General features: G+C 39.8%; 1 protein-coding gene across 8 annotated transcripts in view; it reads left to right on the forward strand.

Annotated features, from left to right (window-relative positions):
- Positions 1–24,850, forward strand: part of LOC135497219 (pleckstrin homology domain-containing family G member 5-like) — a 146,610-nt gene that overhangs the window by 35,324 nt on the left and 86,436 nt on the right. For 7 of the 8 annotated variants that reach the window (XM_064786966.1, XM_064786968.1, XM_064786970.1 and 4 more), the window contains 7 exons: positions 411–466; positions 1,905–2,043; positions 2,747–2,921; positions 4,061–4,093; positions 4,782–4,869; positions 7,933–8,027; positions 10,489–10,625. In XM_064786966.1, coding sequence (XP_064643036.1) covers positions 411–466; positions 1,905–2,043; positions 2,747–2,921; positions 4,061–4,093; positions 4,782–4,869; positions 7,933–8,027; positions 10,489–10,625 — 723 coding nt within the window. The remainder of the gene's footprint in view (positions 1–410; positions 467–1,904; positions 2,044–2,746; positions 2,922–4,060; positions 4,094–4,781; positions 4,870–7,932; positions 8,028–10,488; positions 10,626–24,850) is intronic. The other variant, XM_064786969.1, reaches the window with a different exon arrangement.

Genomic DNA, 24,850 nt, shown 5'->3' on the forward strand with positions numbered 1-24,850 from the left:
AATTCAAATTCAGTTTTCGAATTTTGGAATGAAGTAGGCCTTTAAGTGGCCAGCATTCTTTGCTCTTTGTACCTGGAGTTGGAACAAAGTTATTCCATTTGCTTCCTTGTAGTTTGCATTCATTAAAGGAGTACGCTGTTTGTGTTACATGTACATGTAATTGTATTTAATGGTGGCTCAGGAAAATAGAAACACAATGCCGTAATGCAGTTATTATGCATGCAAATTTGCTGAAACTTGGTATTTATAGTATGAGTATATCTGTCAATAGAATGGCACTGTTGAAATTAATACCTAGTGCATATTAACACAATTAGAAATTTTCAAATTCGACTTTAATTTTCAAATTTTCTTACGGACGGTGTGGGCCTTTAAGATGTGTCTTATTTTGTTTCTTCTTCTCTCTTCAGATGAGACGATCTTGTGCAACAATCCAGACTGCTTGGCCCGGGGGATAGCAGTTAAGGTGCGTATAGCAGCGTCTGCCCTGGCTGTTTTAAATGCAATGTACCTACAACAAATGTCAAACAACAAACAAGTGTCCCAAGGAAAACTTAATGAAGTGATGGTACATGTAGGTCTGACACATTCAAAGCTATTGCCAGGGAAAACACTGAATATCATTTCTTGGTAGAAAAAATGTGTACCAGAGTGATCTTTCCAGTAAACTCCAATTTGCTCTCCATCCCAGAAGAATCTACTCGACACATTCAAAGCTATTGCCAGGGAAAAAACACTGAATATCATTCTTGGTAGAAAAAATGTGTACCAGAGTGATCTTTCCAGTAAACTCCAATTTGCTCTCCATCCCAGAAGAATCTACTCGACACATTCAAAGCTATTGCCAGGGAAAAAACACTGAATATCATTCTTGGTAGAAAAAATGTGTACCAGAGTGATCTTTCCAGTAAACTCCAATTTGCTCTCCATCCCAGAAGAATCTACTCGACACATTCAAAGCTATTGCCAGGGAAAAACACTGAATATCATTTCTTGGTAGAAAAAATGTGTACCAGAGTGATCTTTCCAGTAAACTCCAATTTGCTCTCCATCCCAGAAGAATCTACTCGACACATTCAAAGCTATTGCCAGGGAAAAAAACTGAATATCATTTCTTGGTAGAAAAAATGTGTACCAGAGTGATCTTTCCAGTAAACTCCAATTTGCTCTCCATCCCAGAAGAATCTACTCGACACATTCAAAGCTATTGCCAGGGAAAAACACTGAATATCATTCTTGGTAGAAAAAATGTGTACCAGAGTGATCTTTCCAGTCAACTCCAATTTGCTCTCCATCCCAGAAGAATCTACTCGACACATTCAAAGCTATTGCCAGGGAAAAAACACTGAATATCATTCTTGGTAGAAAAAATGTGTACCAGAGTGATCTTTCCAGTAAACTCCAATTTGCTCTCCATCCCAGAAGAATCTACTCGACACATTCAAAGCTATTGCCAGGGAAAAAACACTGAATATCATTCTTGGTCGAAAAAATGTGTACCAGAGTGATCTTTCCAGTAAACTCCAATTTGCTCTCCATCCCAGAAGAATCTACTCGACACATTCAAAGCTATTGCCAGGGAAAAAACACTGAATATCATTCTTGGTAGAAAAAATGTGTACCAGAGTGATCTTTCCAGTCAACTCCAATTTGCTCTCCATCCCAGAAGAATCTATTCGATACCCTACTTTAGTACTTGTACAAGGAAATCCCTGAGCAACTCAGAAGACCATAATGTTGCCTGTCCCAGGAGGGGTTTAGGTACTTTTCCTACTAATTGGGGTCACTACTTCAGGATTTCCAAAAAACAAATTTGGACCTCCTCCTATTCTCGGAAGAATGGACAAGTTGTTTAGAATGCTTGGGAAATGTTGATAGCATAATTTTTTTCGCCATCATTGCAGATATGCCATCACTATGACTGCAAGAACAAGAATTCCCACCAACCTTTGGCACTCTGTGCCGCGTGTGATACAGCCATCCATAACAAAGCAGTGAATTCGAATGCGGGTGACCACCTTCGCTTTGCTGTACTAAGAAAAGGTATGAGCATTAGGATTTCTAATTAAAAAAAATGTACAACCTGAACATTTCTCTATCAGGATAACAATTGGTAAGGTAAAGTGGTGCAATTATAGCTGTGGTACAATTAGATATCAAGCTGTATTTAGCGGGGTTGCTTGGGGGCAATGTCTCTCAAAACGTAGGTGTTCGCCCCGCCCCCCCTCAGAGAGCCTACTGCCAGACATGACCAAACGATGGTGAGAAAACAGCTGGCAGCAGGCCTCACATCAATACACGCTATTGCTATAATTGTAGGCCCCTATAGGGATATAATGGTAAAATCCTACCATAAGTCATCACATCAGCTTATGCCATGCTGAATATCACCCAGACAAATTAGTCTTAACCCTGTTTTATAGGCTATTCGTACATGAAGGACAAAATAATATGTTTCTCATCTATCTTTCCTTTGTTTGAGGGTGACCAAAACCAAAAAAAAGAGTAAAACATGTTGTATATCAGGTGGATCAATGTTTCTGTCTGTCTTGTCAACTCCTCTGTAAAACTGCTACTCTATTGGTCATTTTTCAAAACAAAAAATATATTTTATTGAGGGGATATAGCATTCATTTCTCTATCAATTCAGCCCACTCTGAAATTGGGGGAGTTGAAGCATAAACAATTAACAGAAAACAACACAGACAAGTGGTTTAGAAAATGATTTGTTACTGTTATCTTCCAGTGACGAATCTCTCGCGGAATGCATCGATCATCTCCACTGCGGACTCTGGTCACTTCAGCGATGAGGACCAGGGTGCGGCACAAAACGGCAACATCAAGACATCCGATATTGAGGAGGAAGTAATCGCACCTACGGAACAGGCGGGCCTACAGTCATCTAGTCTTCGGGGACTGCTGTAAGTATATCACTTAGGTTTTCAGTTCGGCCCGGTTACTTTCCAATATGGTTCTGCAGTAATACTGCTTCTGCCGCTTCTGTCCAGGGCCATTGACTCGTTCTCGATATTTTTCTTCCTGGAGGAGCCTGATAGCCTTAGTTCACACCGCTGGCTAACGCGCAATAGCGCTAATGGGTTCAATCCAGGGGAGAACCCGGATTGTATTTCTGAATGAACCGGCGTAGCTTAATTGGGCTTGCAATTCATAATTACTGGTGGTCAAGGAAAATAGAAATGCAGTTATACACCATGCGGTAGTGCAGTTATTATGCGTAACAAATTTGATTTTGAAATTTGGTATTTATAATATTTGTTTATCTTGTGTGCATCGCATTTTGAATTAGTTTGATTTATATTTGTCGGTTTGATTCATATTAGTCAGTATGTTATTGTTGATACAGTAGAACCTCCCTTAGCAGAGACCTGTCTTATAAGAGGACCCTCTTTATTAAGACACTACTAGTTTTGGTCCCAAATTGGTTTGTTTCCATTCAATTTTACCTCCCTCATCAGGACACTTCTCTATTGAGGACAGCATTTGTCAGTCCCGAGGGTGTCCTTAATAAAGAGGTTCTAGAGAATTAATGGACCAAGATGCCATCAACCGTGATAATGGATCGTAAAAATGGTGATGAAATTGATATTTGCTTATTTCTGTTATGATTAAAAAAAAGGTGATGTAATTGATATTCGCATATTTCAGTTGGATAGGGTCCCGATTGAAAATAAAGCAGTCGAGGTAGACTTTTGTTAAAAAGGATATTTTTGCATTTTCATCTTTTAAAGGGAGACTATAGGCACTAGTTAGGGGGTCAAATTGGTAGTCTGCAACTGACTAGTTCACTCTAAGGAACCTTGGTTGTGATTCAGATATTCCTCATACAAGCGTGAATCGTTTTGATATACTGTCAGACAGCAGTGACCCCTATCTGTGACTTTGTGTACCTTAATATGACCTACATTTGTACCTGGCTCCTGCCAATAGTCTCCTTGTAATCTTTTATGGCCGAAGGTTCATAATGCTTAATTTTGAAAAATAACTTATTTATGGATTTTTGCTTTTTTATTTGTTTCTTTTGTGCTTTCTCTGATGAAAGGGTTGAGACTGGTATCGGTCTTTTCCCTATGATGTAAGTATGTTGTTAAAAGTACGCCAACCTTGTACAAATTTATTTTGGGATAATTTACAAACCCCGATCGGAAATGACCTAGTTCAGTTGTATTTATCTATAAAACCTTTGAACAAGAACACTTATTTTGTCAATGAAACTTATGACCTTTTTTGGGATGGTAGACTTCCTTTGGAAATACTCGAATTCTATTCAATACAATGTTTTCTCTTATTCTTCAAGAGAAAATTCTTCCTCGTTGCCTTGCTTTCGTTTCTACAGTTACTGCCACCTGTGGAAAAAACTTGAAACTGAAATCTCTCGTCATCTTCCAATACCCTGGCTTACCATGACAGAAGATATTGCTGGAGTCTCCTAGCAGACTTTTCTTTCATGCCGACAGAGGTTCCCATTACTACCGTCACATGACTCTCTACTCCAGCAGTTTCAGGGAGTTAATACAATTCTTTTGCGTCAGTTCTCTGTTGTTTGTTAGCAGACAATGTTACCTTACCGATGGGGCTAGATAGCCGAAACTTGGCAAGATAGTAACTTTGGGCGATACACCCCGACTGATTTTTTCGTTTTCCATTTGACGTATTAAATGGTCTCAAGGCAGCCATCTTAAAAATCTTGTTTATCAATGATATGATTGTTTTTCTTGTGATTCTCATGTCTGCAACAATCTACCAATACATTTGACTTTCAGGTCTCGCAACTTACATGACGATAAACGAAGCTCAAAACTCAAACGCGGCAATGCGGTGAAGCATCGGCACAGCAAAAGTAGCACTGGGGTAGGTATATTCCCCGGAATATTCAGGCACATTTTGCCAACAATTCTGACCATCGCGTTTTAACTTCCGTGCAGCTAAACAGATAGCTTTACCTTGATCATTGCCCCGTCACCGCTTGGATTCATATGACTTCTCCTCTGGGGTTATCTATGAGGCAATTGAATTTAGACACTCCTAGTCACAGTTTGCTCCAAGATTTTCATATCGCTCTTATTTTCTCATGAATCTTCTCATGAATTTTCATTATACCTACCTAATACGAATCTTTACGTCATGTCCCGTCACTTTGATTCATACGTCTCTTTTTTCTGACCACGATTGCGCCCGAAAAAATGATGACTTTTGCCAGATATGTTTCCCGAGCAAAATGCATGTGTCAAACTTGCCGCGTCATGATGACATACTCGGAACACAGTTTTGACACAGTAAAAATTCCTATACTGTATTAACCTCAGGCCTTTTCCTGGGGCGATGGTGGTCGGGATGGATTTTTGAATGCATTAAAATACCGGTACAGGATGTGAAAATCATTTGAGGCTGGCTTGATATCATTCAGAGAGACACCAATATGAAACATTTCTCATCATCTTGGAGCAAACTATTGGAGTCCTATGCTGCCCTTTGCAATTGTAGGTAAAACCCTGCTCTTGCTATACTTCAACTCTAAGCCTAAAGACACAACAGGTGCGGATCCAGGGTTCGCCCCACTCTTAGAAATAATGGTTTTGAGCTTCTGAGCAAGTGTACACATACATCTGTGCGAGGTGCGTCAGGCGTGTGTTGAAATGCATGATTTTTTGGCCAACACAAATATGCATATTATGCAAATATGCATCCATGGGGTGCATATTTGTGTTGGCCACCTCAATGGGGTGCATATTTGTGTTGGCCACTTTCATGGGGTGCATATTTGTGTTGGCCAGTTTCATGGGGTGCGTATTTGTGTTGACAACCTCAGTGGGGTGCATATTTGTGTTGGCCACTTCCATGGGGTGCATATTTGTGTTGGCCACTTTCATGGGGTGCATATTTGTGTTGGCCACCTCAATGGGGTGCATATTTGTGTTGGCCACTTTCATGGGGTGCATTTTTGTTTTGGCCACCTCAATGGGGTGCATATTTTCATTAGCCACCTCAATGGGTGCATATTTGTGTTGGCCACCTCAATGGGGTGCATATTTGTGTTGGCCACTTTCATGGGGAGCATTTTTGTTTTGGTCACCTCAATGGGGTGCATATTTGTGTTGGCCACTTTAGTGGGGTGCATTTTTGTTTTGGCCACCTCAATGGGGTGCATATTTTCGTAAGCCACCTCAATGGGTGCATATTTGTGTTGGCCAACTCCATGGGGTGCATATTTGTGTTAAAGGTTTTTCAAACCTCAATCACCTATATTTCTAAGAGTGCATGGGATTCAGTACTCAAATTCCTGTTCAGTTTTTAAAATCTTTTAAAATAAAGAGGTAGTGTGCCAGAACCCCCTCCCTCGAAAAAAAATCTGCTTCTGACTGAGCAATTCTAACCATTTTTGGGCAACCCTTGCTTTAATTTCATGATGCGTCCCTTTTCTAATCCAATAGGATCGGCGGTGCAAGAGTCTGGGCTCAGAGGACCTGAAGCCCGACCTGCAGCTTCTCCAAGGCAATGGGCAACGTCGTCGCTGGCGCAAACGCTTATCGCTAATAACAACGGGCAAGGTGAAGGTCATTGTAGTGTCATAGTGTGACTTTCTCATCTTTAGAAATACTTAGAGCACAAGATGTATACTAATTCCTGTCCAAATCCTTCAGTCCTTTCGTAAATGTTATGTTCCAATCGTTTGGGGCTCTGGAGGGCGAACTACTGATTGGATTTCTTGGAAGTTTGTGGTCTTTTAATGGACTATAGCTAACATCAGAATTTTGCAGTCAAACCCCTCCATTAATGGAATCGGCAGATACCGAGTGCTTTGATTACAGAGGTTCAATTGATTGGATCGAATGACACATTTTGGACCAGAAGCAGTCTGTTGTTTAGCTAACAATGACATTATACAACTGTTTCAGTTGTAACTGACTGCAAAGCCTGTAAAACTTCTACAGTTTCCTGGTGTATTATGAATCAGACCTGAGCAATCAAAAATCCCAACTTCTGGTGCTCTAAGGATGAGTTTTTCATAACTTTTAGTTTGCTTTCTTCACCTTGTTTTTGTTGTACATTCGTTTTTGAGTTTGTAGCATCCGTCCGTCAGTCTCTTGGCTCATCCTTTATTTAGTGTGTGTTAGACTCTGGCATACAATCCAAATCATAGTTGACATCTCTTTAATCATGCCATACCTAGTGCGTAAGATGCATGTCATACAGGCAACCTTTGCAAAACATAGAGCGATAAGCATGTCACTGGCGCCAGTGACGCACAACTCAGCAGAATGGATGTCAATCTTGACTAGGACTGTACCCCTTTTGTGTATTGCCCAAACACCTTCTAGAGTCTCTTTCTCTTCTTTTCCCATCAACAGAATAACGCCAAGGCGCTCGGCGATACTTTATTTTCTGGATGCCACTGAGTTAGGTGAAGAAACTAAACCGCTCTGACAATTCTGATCAATATGTTGCCACCTCATTAGTAGCAGAATCTTGTATAGTAATGGGAGTGAAGTGTTTGGCTGGGGTGAGGAGAGTTGAAGCAACTGATCACGAGTGCTGGGTATTGGTAGGATGGTGGCAAGGAGCTGTCATGGAAGTGTAGTTCATCTTTCTTTGGAAAGATGGCAGCACTGGTGTTAGTCATGCTTCCTACAGCTGGCATTAGAAAATTGATTGTTGCGCTATTATCTGCCTATGTTTCAGTTTGTTTGGCATGTTTTGTCTTTATCTAATTGTATTCTTTTATTTGCTGTTTCTTACCTGTTTTCTTGGAGCTTAAAATGTTCTCGAATCTAAAGAGAATAGCACAGTTGAGGGTTTTCGAGGGCCCTAGTATCAACCTAATTTTGATGTCACTCACAATATAGAAAAAAATTAGGGTGAAAACCTCAGTTAGATAGTTTTCTCTCAGATTTGTATTGTGGAAAATTTTTTCAGCATGGCGCATCGCAGGAATATTTCACGCTGAAGTTCCATGTTGGTGATCAGCCTGATATAGAAGTTGTTGCAGCTGTACAAGGCCAGTCTTTACGGTAAGCATCAAGATTTTGTCAGGCCCTGGATCGTTGTTGTCACAGCAGAAGCTACCAAGAGTTATTATAACCAGTGTAACCGCTTGCAAAGAAAAAATTTAAATTTTCATGAGTTTTATTTTGGTGGACACCAACAAATTTCTTTTGCTGTATATAAGTCGTACTTCCACCTATCAAATCCCTGTGTCTTTTGCGCTTACACCTATGAATTGTCGTGTCTAAATAGACCCGTGTGTCAAATCCCCGTGTCTATTAGCCTCATCGAGCTCGATGGGGCTAATCGGGGGCTAATTTAGACCCGTGTTCAACACGGGTTTTTTGATAGGTGGAATCTGAATAGACACGGCAATTGCAAGTTCTAAGATCCGGCGACAGATGGCGCGGTGTAGTTGCCTCGGTATTGCACCCCCTCCAACGGGAAAGAAACACAGGAGAGCTCCCTACCTACAGCGCACCTGTCGCCGGGGCTATTAACCATTACCTAACACAACTGATAGGTGTAAGTGCGCCACGGGTTTTTTGACACACGGCGAAGACACAGGTCTTGAAAAAACACGGGGTTTTATGATAGGTGGAACTACGACTATAGTACGCAAAATCTTTGAACATAAAACGTTTCAAAATGGCAGACATTTCAATATTTGGACATCAAGATTATTTTCAAAGCTGGTGACTCAAACTTGTCCAACCCCCTTCAAAATTGTCAATTTGCCAGTCCATGTCAAACAGTGCTTGAAGATTACTGTTACAAGACATTCAATCCAGTGACATTCAAGAATCAGATGACCTTTTATAATATGATCCAAATCAATATTTTACGCCGCTTTCCTATTCTCTTGTGAAAAAGATCTCTTAGTGATATGACCGGACATTGATTTTCAGTGACATCAGCTCTCGCTACTTGCAAAAATTAACCCCTGAAGTCAGTTACATGAGGAAGCGTACCAACCCATCAAAGGGGCCGGTTAGAGCTGATTTATTTTGTAACCAATCGTTCCGAAATTCGAAATGTTTTCCAAATTGTTGATGTTTTTGACCCAAAAAGAAGGTCCATTTAGTTATGATATTCTGGTTTGAAAGAGTGTATCAGGGTGCTATACAATCAAACGGCAATCCCGCAAATGAATTTAAAACAGAAGTTTCTAAAACCATGACTAGAGGCCAAGAATACAAGATTGGCGATTTTTCTGGCGAAATCCAGTCCCATGAAAACAACCACTTTGGGACCACAACTTGTGTCTGCAATAGAGAGGTTGTCCTTAAAGAGCGGTGTCCACTATGGGTGGTTCCACTGTGTATAAGGCGTACAGACACAAACCCCCAGATCCATGGGTGTCCGCAATAGAGAGGTTGTACTGGAGTAGAAAATATACATGTAGTTGATCATGAAAAAGTTATTTTCTTTCCCCTGAGATGAACATTGGGTATGAGGATTTTAGAAAACAATTCCTGTGCTCTCATAGACATTGTTCCTCTGGCGATTTGGCCCTCTCTGTTTTGATTCATTTCTGCATTGTGAACATTTCATTTTTGATCTCAATATCTCAAATTTATATCTGTCGTGTCTGCCCAGGAGCCAGACCCTTCTCTCATTATGAGGCTACTAAATATCGATAACCATGCTTGTTATTTTTATGCTTTGAGTCAACAGGTCTTTCAATTCCAATTAGATCCATAGAAATATTCTGGACATGTGGCCCCAAGGCCTGTTGTGAAAGTCGATATTTCAACCATATTTCATAAAGATTTGAATATGATTTAATTAAATCGTGTAACTTGATTTACAAGGGTTAGACAAATACAGTCTCATATCAAATTCCACCAAGTATAGAATGGAAGATGTTAAATATTTACTTTTTTTATGCGACCAAAATTGTAGCAAAAAGTGATTTCCAATGTTACATGGTTGGAATAATTATGATAAAGTTAAACCTCCCTTGGCAGATACCAGTAATGCGGGACACCATCCCAATTAAGGATGCGGAGTTTGGTCCTGAGTTGACAATTCCTATTCAAGTCAGCTCTGTATTCTACTCACCTCTCTATTAAGGACAGCATGTGTCAGTCCAAAGGGTGTCCTTGATGGGGAGGTTCTTCTGCAGAACATCGCTTGACAAACCCTGATGTAATGGCATCGTGGGACAATGGAACCTCCCTTAGCGAACACCTCTGTACTAGGACACCCTTTCTATTGGGAACAGTGAGTTTGGTCTGGAAAGGCGAGTTTTTTCAGTGTGGCTTTGTAATCAAGACACTCTCTATCATTGACAGTATTTGTCAGTCCAAGGGTGTCTCTCCTTACTAGAAAGGTCAAACTTTCATTTGGTTTCATGAATATCTGATTGTTAGTTCTGATTTGTTGGATTAATCACTGCAAAACCATTAGTCAAGTCGAAAAAAATAGAAAATCGACCTATTGTGATGCAAACGTCAATCTGATTATCTTCTTTTCTGCTTCCAGAGATGCCATTACACCAATCTTCGAAAAGAAAAAAATTGGCCTGGATTATCTGAATTTTTTTCTGGAGTCGTCGCGAACGCCTCTGCCATTACACATCGACTCGTTTCCTCTCGGCGGCCACATCATAAACGTTAAAGGTAGGTTTATTTCTCATTCTGAACACTAGGTGGGGTGCAAATAGGTCTATAGTCATTTTCTGATCAGGCGTGTTACAGACGGATCTAAAGTCTCAATTAGAGAAAAAACACTCACTCACAGGGGAATAATAATAATGATAATAATTTATTGTCCTCCTAATATGGAGAAGAAAATGTTACATAAAACAATTATACAAAACATATACAATATTCACATAGGTATAAAAGTACAGATAATACATCAAAGTGTCGTGGCCGCGTGTTCTAAAATGATTTGAGAAGAAGATTAAAGAAGTTTCTATCAAAAGAGTTCTTGGGAGTTGAAATCAGGACTAAAACTTACGAATAGTGTCCTTGACGTTGTCCATTACATGAACCCTTTTATACATGTGGTAGTGAACCACACCAGCAACTAGAACACAATCACTAATCACTAATCACTAATCACTGACTAATTAATTACATGTAAGTCAGACCATTTCCAGATTCATTAAAGGATATATGGTAGTAATCAAGTTCATTTTCGTTAATGGTAATTAGTCTTAGTATATAAAGCTGCACTAATTAAGATAACAGGACACTTCGTGAGAGGATGAGGAGTTGTGCTTACATACTGATGTGTTCTCCTCGCATGACTCAACTGAATTTACCTAGTTTGTACCTATGAATCTCTTTGCATGAGCTTGGAGGAGTTTCCCCTCCAGTAAATCTATACAATAGATCAGTGTCTGCAGTCAGTCTACAATTTCACAATGCCTGTCTATACAATTATTATTATTATCATTATATACTATTTATATAGCGCTTTATGTAAAACAACTTTAAGGCGCTTTACATAAATAATAAATACAATGAATACGACAATTTTGCTTTGACCAGCAGGACAATAAGGAATAAGACAATAAGAAATAAAACTAAGACTATGAGACATTACCCAAGACAATAAGGGATAAGACAACTATAAAACATTTTCAGAGGGCAATGTCACCGAAATAGAGCAATGTCCGTCTACACAGTAATGAAGCGTCTGTCTATACAATTCAATACAACATGTACAATAGTGCAGTGTCTGTCTTCACAATAAAGCAGTGTCGGTCTACACAATAGGGCAGTGTCCGGCTATACAATAAAGCAGTGTCCGTCGATACAGTAATGAAGTGTCTGTCTATACAATAAAGCAGTGTCCGCTGATACAGAAGTGCAGTGTCCTTCTATACATTAGAGCAGTGTCCGTCTATACAGTAATGAAGTGTCTGTCTATACAATAAAGCAGTGTCCGCTGATACAGTAGTGCAGTGTCCTTCTATACATTAGAGCAGTGTCCGTCTATACAGTAATGAAGTGTCTGTCTATACAATAAAGCAGTGTCCGCCGATACAGTAGTGCAGTGTCCTTCTATACATTAGAGCAGTGTCCGTCTATACAGTAATGAAGTGTCTGTCTATACAATTAAGCAGTGTCCGCCGATACAGTAGGGCAGTGTCCTTCTATACATTAGAGCAGTGTCCGTCTATACAGTAATGAAGTGTCTGTCTATACAATAAAGCAGTGTCCGCCGATACAGTAGTGCAGTGTCCTTCTATACATTAGAGCAGTGTCCGTCTATACAGTAATGAAGTGTCTGTCTATACAATAAAGCAGTGTCCGCTGATACAGTAGTGCAGTGTCCTTCTATACATTAGAGCAGTGTCCGTCTATACAGTAATGAAGTGTCTGTCTATACAATAAAGCAGTGTCCGCCGATACAGTAGTGCAGTGTCCTTCTATACATTAGAGCAGTGTCCGTCTATACAGTAATGAAGTGTCTGTCTATACAATAGAGCAGTGTCCATCGATACAAAAGTGCAGTGTCCGTCTATACAATAGAGCAGTGTCTGCCGTCTACACAGTGATGAAGTGTCTGTCTATACAATAAAGCAGTGTCCGCCGATACAGTAGTGCAATGTCCTTCCATACATTAGAGCAGTGTCCGTCTATACAGTAATGAAGTGTCTGTCTATACAATAAAGCAGTGTCCGCCGATACAGTAGTGCAGTGTCCTTCTATACATTAGAGCAGTGTCCGTCTATACAGTAATGAAGTGTCTGTCTATACAATAGAGCAGTGTCCATCGATACAAAAGTGCAGTGTCCGTCTATACAATAGAGGAGTGTCTGCCGTCTACACAGTGATGAAGTGTCTGTCTATACAATAGAGCAGTGTCCGTCGATACAGTAGCGCAGTGTCCTTCTATACATTAGAGCAGTGTCCGTCTATACAGTAATGAAGCATCTATCTATACAAGAGAGCAGTGCCCGTCAATAAAATAGAGCAGTGTCCGTCTACTCAAAAAACTAAGATCCTGAAGCAAAAAACTAAAACCCAGGTAAAAAAAACTAAGACCCAGGTAACAAACTGAGATCCCTGAAGTAAAAAACTTAGACATAGCTAGGTAAAAAAACTGATCCTGAAGTAAAAAAACTATGTCGAAGGGCAAGAACTAACATCCCCATAGATTTAAATGTACTCTGATAGTGTAATGGTTTTTGTGGTAGCGAGCTAAAGAGATATACTCTAGCATCCTCAATCTTAGACATCTAAATATTTAAGAAATGAGTAAAAATAGGCTATAATGATCCTTCGATCTCATTCAAAATGTTAAATTTCATAAGACAGGGGGTTGGTAACACCAAATTATCTGCTTGTCATCACGTCTTGGTCAGGCTTGCCCACTGTGTAAATTTCTCAGTAAATAATGAGGTGGTCTCAGATTGATGAAACTAGAGTAATTATCATTACCAGTGTGATTGGTTGAAAACCTTTCAAAACTATCCCTTTTGATGAGCTGATGAAAAATTGATATACTACTCTCTACCCCAGGGACAATCCACTTACCACCATCATCATGGTCCTCTTATCAGAAAAAAAAAGTTTCCTTTCACAGACAGTTTTTTTTGTGTTGCGTGCTTTGATTAATTGATGAGTGGAAGACCATCATGCATTGGTGAGCAAAGTAGTGTCCCTTTGCGCGAGAGAACATTGCAGACATTCTGATTACAATGTCGATCTCGACATGTTGAATTTTTTATCCTGACTTGGCAGTTTGAGGATTCATCGATTTGGCAGACTCCATAACTTCTTAAATGATTATAACTGAGACATTGAGGCTTCATTCTTCATGCAATATTCCACCTCATCATTTGAAAATCTCTGCACACCCATACTTTCATATAAATGACACTGACAGTGGACCCCCCTCGGCCATCACCCTCTGACATATCTATCAAATAATTAGTGAATCAACTCCTGGGAAGTCGGGCTGGATTCAAAATACACCCTCCGAAACTATTACGAAAAAGATATCGTATTTGTTTTAATGTTTTGAAAATCGTGAAAGCCCCTCCCCTAGTTTCATCTGTAAAGTGTTGGTTTCTACAATAGTTATACAAGGGATTATGCGGCCAGGTTCTTGGGTGATTGTCCAGTTCGGAAGCAGATGCATCTCTATCAAAACGTCAATCAAACGCCAACTGGTTTTATCTCCTGTCTGTTTTAGACATGAAGAGGACAGTTTTTGATGAATTGCTTCTCCCTCTGATAGTTTGTTATTAATCCTGGAGAGCCAACTCTTCATTCAGTATCGTGTTATACCAAATTTGAACCAAAGTACAGTGGAACCTCCCTATGCAGACTCCTCTCTATGAAGGTCTAGGTTTGGTCCCAAATTGGTTGTTTACATTCAATTTGACCTCTCCATTCAGGACACCTCTCTTTTGAGGCCAGCACTTGTCAGTCCCGAGGGTGTCTGCAATAGAGAGGTTTTACTGTAGATTCACCTATACTTTGACGGATACGTTGGAGAGGTGATGACCCAGAGGGAGGCACACTCAATTACATGTGTAGATCATCCTTGTACCTTGGTTTTCGATAGAACTCCTCCACTTTCAAATAAACTTGGTAGGTTTGCCAGGTTACACAGGTGTGTCACTGGAGGGTTTCATGTCAGAATTACTGAAACGGGCCAATTGCCACAAAACTAATGAACCTATATCCACCAAACATGGTCTTGGCCCACGGGTACTATAGCCTTGTATCGTAACTTTGTCAAGTTTTTGTCAAGGTAGCATGTTGTTCAAATCTTTCTTTACCTTTGACAATTCAGCACTTTTGACAATGCATTGATGAATTCCAGCCATAGTTTTTTCAATGAATCTGTACTACAATTCGTTGCACAAATGTGTCTTTGAAAATCGCTCATTTATAGATCTCTGCATCGTGTCAATATTGGTGAAATGATCTTAAAGGCCTATGCTGTTCTTTAAAATTTTGAAGTTTGTAATTGAATTTGAAAATTTTCAATTGCATGCATAAATGTACACTGAATGTAAATTTCAATATTGCCATTGTGTAGACATATACACCAATACTATGAATACCAGCAAATTTGCATGCATGATAACTGCATTACGGCATTGTGTATAACTGCATTTCTATTTTCCCTACCCACCAATAAATACAAACGGCGTTCCCCTCTGAGATTGTCTTGACTGGGTGAGTCATAAATACGTCACCGTCAAATCAAATCACTCCCATCGTCGAAATGTGGAGTGACCACACGATTCTCTCAACCGTGTGATCCTGCGGCACTGGTGAATCTTGATGCGATCGTGTTGCCGTCGACGATCGCTGCTAGCGAATTTATTGACATTTCGGCGAACATGGTTTCCAGTGATTACTGCCAATTCTGGAGCGCATAGCGGGAATACGTAGGGTTTCTGGTTGCCTGGAAAATCTGTCCTGAAGTTTTTGTGAGTCTGTATAAGTGAATTCTTGGATTAGTCGGCAGTTGTGGATTACACATCGAGTTTTTATAAGCCGAGGATGTAATGATTGGTCCGTAGGTTTCATGGATATATTCACTATTCGAATGGATTCTTCAGGAAATTGTTCTGGTAGCTTTCTAGTCATTTTTCGTTGATTGGCACGTCGAGCTGGCGGCGTGCGGATTGTATGCGTTCATGTTTAAGGGAATCAGTGATGAAGGGGTGATTGACTTTACGATTTGCTTGTTGAAATTTGAAAGATGATTAGATATTATCAGGGGGGGGGGGGGAATTTGAAGAATGGATATGATAGATCTTCATGTGGAAACCCACTTCTGAGAAAATCCTTTTCTGTTATTAGAAAAAAACAAGTCAACTTAGCTGATATCTGTTGTTCTTCTCCACCGATTGGTATCAATATGTTTCTTTGAAATGTTGTTTTAGATTTTGTTAGGAAATTCTTTCAAGTTGATAGAAGCACTCATTCATTTGCAGGCTAATCCATTTTGTTCGGAAAAATTTACAGTGTAAATTAAAAATCCAGGTTCGGTCTTTGCAGCTTGTAGTTCTTCCACTCCCAGGTTGAAAATCCAGATATGATTCATGTACATGTTATAAGATTCTTAGTTAAGATCTTATTAGGTTTTGTGTTCATGTGTATGTACATTTGTGAAAAGATTTTTGAAGATTCATCTTCCAAGAAAAATAATAATAAAAGAGGCCAAAAATTTGGTGGTTTGTAATTTATTATCCTCGAAGGTTGTTACTAGATTTATATCTGTGACAGTTTCTATTTTCCTGGCGACAAAATAATTCATTTATCATATCATGTCGCCACATTTTGCCAAAAGTAAAATTTGTCATCGATCTCCACTTCGTTGATTTGTCATCAATTCAAGCCAATCCCAAATTGGAGACATTTCATGTCATCGCTCCTGAACCGATTGTGTCATTCTAGCTGATAATTTTTGTGCACGTTGCCAAATTGGTACTCCAATGCGGATTCCAAAACAAAAATGGTCTCTGCATCAACAGCGCAGCTGAATAAGGTTTTCCATGCCGATTGGTTTATAAAATCCTTTCCTAATCGATTTTCCATCAGAAATTGTTTTTTTCCTGAAACAGTTGGATGTGCTTCAATATTGTATTCTTTATTCCAAATGTCAGCAAAAGGCAACATTTGAACTTACTCTTCTTGTAGTTTTGTTTGATCTTTTTGCTGTATAATATGATCATCAGATCCTGAAGGAGTCTTTAAAGTGTTGATCCTTTAACTGAATATCGGGTCAAGCCTTCATCTTCTTCTTCTTCAGTGTATGCTCTGCGCTTTGCTAGAGGTTTTATTCTCAAGGGAATATTCTCCCTAAGCAGAGCTTTTTTCTTTGTGTCACTCTAGGAAGGTGCAAATTGCTTTTATTGGTCAAGTGACTCCGTCTTTGCCCGGAGGTAGAATCTAACACAAGCTACTTGTGTTTCTCGCTTGGTGAGGTCTTTAACCTACCCTGGCATAGACACCAGAGACAAGGAACGTTGGTTTTAATTCTCATTTGAAGAACTGCGAAGAGCCATGAATTTTATTTCCTTGAAAACGTGTTGGTTCATTCAGGAATAGAATCCTGGCAGACAGTGTCTGACTTTCACCATTTAGAGTCCAACGCATGCTAGTAATGTTTCTCACTTGGTGAGGTCTTTTGCTTGCCCTATAGAACTAGCTATAAGGAACGTAGTATTCATCAAGAATCCTGGGATCGCCCCGGGATTGATCCCGAGTCCTATTGCATGGTATATTCTGCCAGAGGTAGTTTCCATTGGGGTATGACACTCCTCCCTGGTGAATACCAAAGTGAATGCAAGAAAGGGGTTAATCTGCTTTGTGATGTTAATCGAGTTTAAAAGTTTAAAGTCAAGGTCATATTGATCAAATTACGCACACAGGAAAATTGCCACCAAACACACATGAACATGAGACTATGTTAACTATGTTGACGTACGTCAGCTCATTAAGTTGCCAAAATTGGAAAATTCAATATTCTCATTACATTAAATCCTCATCATTGCTATTGGATTTAAAGCAATGTTGTTATTAAACTTCAATGAAAATTCTCTAAGACATCTGCCATGACATCATCCATCATTTCCATATCAATTTGACGTAATGGAAAATGGGAGTTCAAGGAAGTTTGGAGTCGGGCAATCATCATCTAATAATAAACAGTGAGCCTTTTAAGTTCCTTTAGTTGGTTATTTTTATTGTAGAACCTGGGATAAACACTGAAAACCATGATATTCTTTGGCAATGGGCTGTCTAGTTCGAATTTAAAAAACAGCTAATTGGGCTGTGCTGTTGATACTCAGACCTGTGGAATCAGCAACAACTTTTGTTCACTGAATGACATATTCTTTGGGCATGAAAGGTCCTAATTTCTTGCAGAGAAGGAACTGCAGTCTTAACCTCACACTTCCCCCCTCAACACCGACAGGAAATCGCTCAGTCTTAAATTCTGTTTTGCATTTTATTGCAAACTCATCATGCCGATGGCAACAAGGTGTTTCTCTCTACTCTGCAGCATTCTGCGGCAAAGACTGCTGCTATTTCAAATCACGTTGTGGTGCAAAAACATGATCCACTACTCTTGTCGCATGATGGACAAAAAAGACCTGAAGATTGGTTGGAAATAAACTGTACAGAGCGGAAAATGTTTGAATTCGATGCACTACGTCAATGTACACAAATGCTTACGAAAAAAGTGATCTCCTTACCATGGTTACCAAAATGAGAAGATCCTGTTTGGTTTTGATGTGAAGACCAATAAAAAACGAACTTCAAAGAAATCTTCAGAGCCCCAAACGATGCAGACATAACATTTATAAATGGACCATAATCATAAAAAGACAGCGAAGACGTAAAATGCTACATACACCGTGATTTGAATCAATTGGAGCCTTTACTGTAGAATGTTGCAAAGTAGAGAGAAATATCTTGTAGCCGTCAGCATTAGTTACCAATAAAAAGGCGAATCAGGATTTAAGACTGAGCGATTTCCTGTCAGTTGAGGGAGAAAGTGTGAGGATAAGAGTGCAGTTCCTTCTCTGCGTGAAGTTAGGATCGTTTTGCACCGAGAGGCTGATTGGCTAAACATTTTAACACTTTAGACAGTCCAAATCACAATTGACATCCCTTAATGCACATATGTTTTTCACATTAGTGAGTAAAGTGCACACAGCCTATGCCCCACCCTGTGTGCAGGTTAGGCAAATGTTGGGTAAGGTAAGTTGTGCGAATGTCATCTGCATGTTTACAAAATTTGAGGTGCACAATTTTTTAAAATTACTTGAAACCAGTCTTATTTTACGTTTCATACCAAAACTGATTCCGGTTGTGCTTTGTGTGGTAAAGAGTGAATAATCACGGTCGGAAAAAATCATCTCGATTGGCTCTTTTACCATGTTTAGCATATGTAGTATGTTACCTTTGCACAACTTTGTACAATAGCTGGGCAACCTGCACGTGACTCAGCAGAAGGGGATGTCAATTGTGACTGAGACTGTATGATTCACTCCCTTGGAGACACTGGTGTAACTGTTCCCACTGATATTAGTCTACTGATATTCATTTCAAAGCGACCAACCCTTGGCTAATCAGCTGATTACTCTTCTAGTGGCTACAGAAGATACGGCTCTATGAGGGGATCCAATTCTCATTTCATCTTCTTCCAATACTTAGGATTTGATTCAGATTGGGACCCATGACCGACAGGAATTAGCGTCAGTCTATTGGCACTGTCACCCTTGGTGCGCTCTGCCCGAGATGCGCTGATTCAGACACAGTAATTCAGTTTCGAGTTAGATTAGTGCTGGCGGGCCCAGACGATGTGTGATTTTCAAATTAGTGTTGTGGAAGGATGGCCATGTCGGGCCACATCCCTTGAGGGCTGTCAGGGAAATGATTAGGTGGTTTGCTTTCCTCACAGGATGGATAGTTTGTCTTTGATTCCAGCAAGGTCTGGGGCTGCTGAAAGATACTTCGTAGGTGTAATCAAGGTTACGATACTTCATGGTATGATTTTGTCTCTTATTAGTTAACTACAAAGGAAAAATCTGGTAAGGTCTATTTAGACATCTAATCAAGGACGGCTATTAGACATCTAATCAAGGACGTCTATTAGACATCCAATCATAGACATCTAATAGATGTCTTTTAGTCATCTTTCCAACAATATGTCAAATAGATGTCACCAGATTTTCCCTGTGTAGCTTGAACTTTTCAGTTTCAAATGTACCAAAAAAACAACTTGAACTATCCCAAAACCTGTTTGTGAAAACATTCTCTATTGATTACAAGGGAATTGATTTGAGATTTCAAACTGTCCACACTAGTCAATGATTTCTTCATCCTTTGAAACCCCGCAATGACAGAGAAAATCCTCTTTAATCACATTCACGGAGATTGATAAGAAATCATTCAATTCTGGTTGCTGTTTATAAAAGGCTGCACCCACGAAACGAAAGATGCATGATGGGAATTGTGTGTGTTGACGATTTGATTGGCTTGTTGTTGAAAATTTGATGAGGTGGAAGCGCAGACCTCATCGGAGGTTACGGGTATTGATGGGTCATTTTCAATTTCCTTACCCTATTCACATGTCATCGAAGTAATCACTCTTGGGTTAATGTCGATGCTTTCGTCTATGAATCACATTTGAAAAACAACAGAATTTAGTGCCTACCTAAGGATAATCTATCATCATTATCTTTTTGGTAAATGTGGTCTGGTCACATTCCTCAGTTCAACTAAGTGCTGTTGGCCAGAACAATCGGAAAAGCATTTTACTGCTTGATGAAATAATGTTAGCCGGGCTACCCTTCTTCTTTCTTCTCGTAGGCCAGTTTAGTTGTTTTAGCATATCAGTGACACTTAGTTGTCATGGTTAAAGAGATAGACAACATTGGGATCATCTGACTCCAGAAGGCTATCAATCATCTTGAACTCTCATAATGTGGGACATAATCACCAGTTTGGAGCACTTAGTGGAAAAAAGGAAAATGCAAATATATTTTTCAAAAGTGGGGTGCTGCATTACTCACGAGTTCGGATCTACAAAGTGTGTAGTTTGCTCGAATATAACATGAATGATGAGAAATTTTCAAAATTTCTCATGTATTTTAATTCAACCCACCTAATGCAACATTTTATGGTTTGCATTATTTAATCCTGCTGAAATTGAACTGCACTCGCATGACAAGCATGAGTGTGATGCAATGTTAGCTTAAATGACTGGCGTGAGGACATTCCCATGGCGTAATAGTCACTGAGGTTGATGAACCCCTGGTTTGCAATATTTAGTTTTTACAGAAATTGAGAGACACTGGCGTGGCAAGTGTAAGTGGGCTGCAATGTTAGCCTAGATGACTCACATGAGGACATTCCCATGGCATAATAGCCGCCCCGTGGTTGATGAACCCCTGCAATGAAGTGGAGGGCATTGACATTGTCTTCATTAGTCATGAGTCGATGAGAAACCTGATGAGAAATATGGCATAACCAGGAAGTAATAAGATGGTGTATTGTGCATTACTTGAGATAGTCTTAAGTGAATGTGATGGTTTATTGTTTATTGTTTAGCCTGGCTGGGGAAATTGGCCTCATAACAGTCTAGGGGAAAAAACTCTGAAATCAGACTGGGAAGTCTTGGCTCTTCAGCTTTAGTCCTTATAAACTACCAGTCTCGGAGTGGAAAATGTAAAATCAAACTGAGTTGTCAGCCTTAGCCCCTGATAGGCCACCAGTCTAGGTGAGGAAACTTTAAAATCAAACTGGGTGGTCTGTGCTCCTCAGCCTTAGCACTGGTAGGCCACCAGTCTGGGAGCGAAAACTTGGAAATCAAACCATGTAGTATGGGCTGCCCCTGGTAGGCAATCAGATTAGACAACTTGTTGAATTCAAGGTGGGATAGAATTGAGATTAACACTGCACCGCTCTGAGCTAAAGTCGCGATTGTTGAGTGGAGCTCTAATTCCACCCCAAACCTCCGTCCAAAGTGCCTCAGGTTTTGGCCGACATTATTGCTCCACCCTTCCGGCCTCAAATTTAGTACAGAGACCTACAAGTGCGTAGTTAATTGACCCTAAACCTTGCAAGATAGGATGGGTGGACCAATTGCTCCTATACCTTATTGGTTCGGATTTCACTGAGAAATCTTGATGTTTTCAGGTAGAATTGCTGTGGTCAAAGAGCTACTTCATCAGTGCTCCCTTGTTGATTTCTTGAAGGTGCACCGTTTCCATTGTGCTTCGCAAAGGACAAAGCCTATGCCCATATCAATCAGCAGTCTGCATCTCCATCCTCCACACGTGCCCATAATATCCATATTCAAAGTTGAAACTGGACACTCAATCCAATCACTAGTCCAATAATCTCATTTAGTCAATACTTGGACCACCTGCTCTCTAAATGTCAATATCACATCAGCAAATCAAATAGAAAGGTCTGCATTGATTTATCGCTTGCAATAAATGTCTGATTTAGTCGGGAAACAGTCTTGAACTGGTTTCTTCGGTGCTAATCTATCATTGTTCCCTTCTAAATTATTGATGATCTTCAGTGTTGAATATTATTCACGTTGTAATATTGCTGCTTCAGTTGACCCTGCAAAATTTCATTTTGTGGTTGCTGTGATAAGCTCAGCGGACAGTGTGTGCTCTTGGCTATGGGTTTAGTTGGCAGTTGGCACTGTCTGAACTATCCCCATAATTTTCTTACCCTTTGTTATCCCACCGAAAAACTTTGGTAGGGATATAGGATTGCCTTTTGTCCATGCTTACCTGCGCGTGTCCGTCCAACTGAGGCAATTACTCAGAGGTTTGTCAACGGATTGGCTTCATATTTCTGTATATTGGGGTGTGGAGGCAAGGAAGGTTCCCTGTCGATTTTTGGCCTTATCCAATATCCACCAAGCGGCCATCTTTGATTTCGCATTCCGTACTGTTACTGCAGAATGAGTTGCCGCATGGGCTTCAATTTTCTGTGGTATGATTGGGTGGGGTGGAATGGGAGAGGTGCCCTATCAATTTGTAACCGATCCTGTTGATTTGGGCCCTATCCGATATCAGGTATAGCTGCCAGGCTGCCATCTTGGATTCCGTATACGGACTGTAACTGCAGAATGATGGGCTTAAATTTTTTGTGGCTTAGTGGGGTGGGGTGGGAGAGGTACCCTATCGCTTTTGGAACCGATCATAATCGGTATGGCCATAGCATTTCTTAGGATGGAAAAAGTGGAGGTTTTGACATAACCAACAGTCACCCACCACCTATGGCCATTGTATTTTTTTGATTCGTTTCCAATTGAAAAGGACACTCTATCCAATTTCCATTCCCAATCGATTGTTGGCACACCTGTCGGCTGATTGTCATTGCACTCATCTTCAATCAATCAACTGGAGAAATCAATCATACATGCAAATGGATTCATTATTTGTGATGGGGTTCTCATGAATACATCATGTGGATTGTTCTTGGAACTCAGGGTGATGACATATTTAGATATTCACCTTCTGTGATAGAAAACAGATTTGGTTTCTGTGAAGTGCCTTCAGCCACTTACTGTTAACCACTAAAATATTGCATTTGCCAAAATTTGTAAGAAAAATAAAAATTTTCACAATTTTTATTTTGCATGATGTTACTAAATTTCCTTCAGATTTTCCAATAAAAAAACTTAATTTTGTAATTATTGTACTTTACATGAAATCGACAAAATAAAGCGCCTTCAAAAATTTGGCAGTTTATACAGTAGTTAGTTGGAAATGAAATCTGCCATATTTTGGTGAGCATTATAATTTTGTTGATTTCACGAATAGTGACAATTAGCAAAATTAAGAATCATACATTTTTAAAAGGAATATTTGAAGGCACATTGATTAATGGTATGTGACTGTGATGTTTTTAGGTTAGTGATGGTAGCTTGTGTGTTGACATCCTTGTCGCAGGATTAGAAGTAGAAGGCCAGCAAATATGATACGAAATAATTTCCCAAGGGCCAAAAGGATCTTACGTATAGTCTTCAGACATGTCAGACAGAGGAGCACTTGTCATTGGTCTACTCATTCGGCTTAGAAAACAAATCAGAATTTTTCAATAAAATCCAGGGTCTGTATCATAATCTCCCTGGGAAATGTACCATGAGATATGGGTAGAGATTAGTTTCCAGTTTCTAAAGTGCTAGATATCTCATCTTTAGAGCCAGGGGTAGCAGTGACGAATGGTGCCGATTGAAAGAACTAATGTATAATAGTGAAGCAGCTGCATACACAATGTAGCTTAAAGAGGGTCCTTGATGGAATGCCAGTTTGTGTTGGCAGGCTGATACATCAGATATAGTTACGTTCCTTTTCCTGTATATACATGATATAGATTCAAAGGACAGATATGAAATTAAGGATTTATTTTGAAGAATTTTTATACCTTGGTGACTTTCATTATCTGCAATCTAGACATATTCGCACTGTCAAGGAAACTACTGTTTTAACACTGTCCTACAACCTACATATCACCCACAATTATATTCTTACAGCATTTATTGATTAATTCTGGATAATATATATCAACTGGATATAAAGTTTGAGCGGCATTCTGTACAACCTATGTGGATATCTACCTTGCAACATTGGTATGCCGATTACATATCCAGACAGAAAAAATTATCAACTGGGAATAAAACCTCAGTAACTTGCAGTCTGGCAACAATCTAGACATTGTTACACAGTTACCAGACCAGTGCATAGGCACAAGCAGCCAGCGCGGATGTCATTATTTTACCCATGATGATATCCAGACGACATTTTCCACCCTTTACACAACCAAAGATAAAAAATCAGTGTTAAAGCAAATTCATGTGACGTACAATCTCTACAAGGATTCCGACATTGTTCAATGATAGGCTTCCACATTGCCAGTATTCCCTATGACATGACTTGCTCTTCTTGATCTTCTAAGAATATTACTCCTTACAAGATAAAATTAATTGGGGAGGACTTCTTAAGGTTTCGTGAAGATCAATCTTGTTACCGGGGTGCGTGTCTTTAATAGAGGAATGTAGGGAGGCTACGTTGGCCCAAGAAAAAGAACGGGAAACACGGTTTTCGGTCCCAGAGGTTGAGCTGCACATTTGTCGTTACGAAATTTTCACAGCTCAATGAGAACATAGGTCAGTAAATCAATGTCGGAAAGCACTTACAACCTGAAGCCCTGCCATTGTTTCCTGTCTCGGCATTTGAATGGGAAACAGCCCTGAAACTTATGATGTCTCTCACACAAAAAAGAGAATCACCTCTTTCTTGGAGTCAGCGCCAATCTTAACCCCCGTAATGTCTTTGGAAGACCCAATAAGCTATTGATCCCAGCTCGTCTTGTTTACGAGCCAG

The sequence above is a fragment of the Lineus longissimus genome, chromosome 12, assembly GCF_910592395.1.
Source record: "Lineus longissimus chromosome 12, tnLinLong1.2, whole genome shotgun sequence".
Classification (NCBI taxonomy): domain Eukaryota; kingdom Metazoa; phylum Nemertea; class Pilidiophora; order Heteronemertea; family Lineidae; genus Lineus; species Lineus longissimus.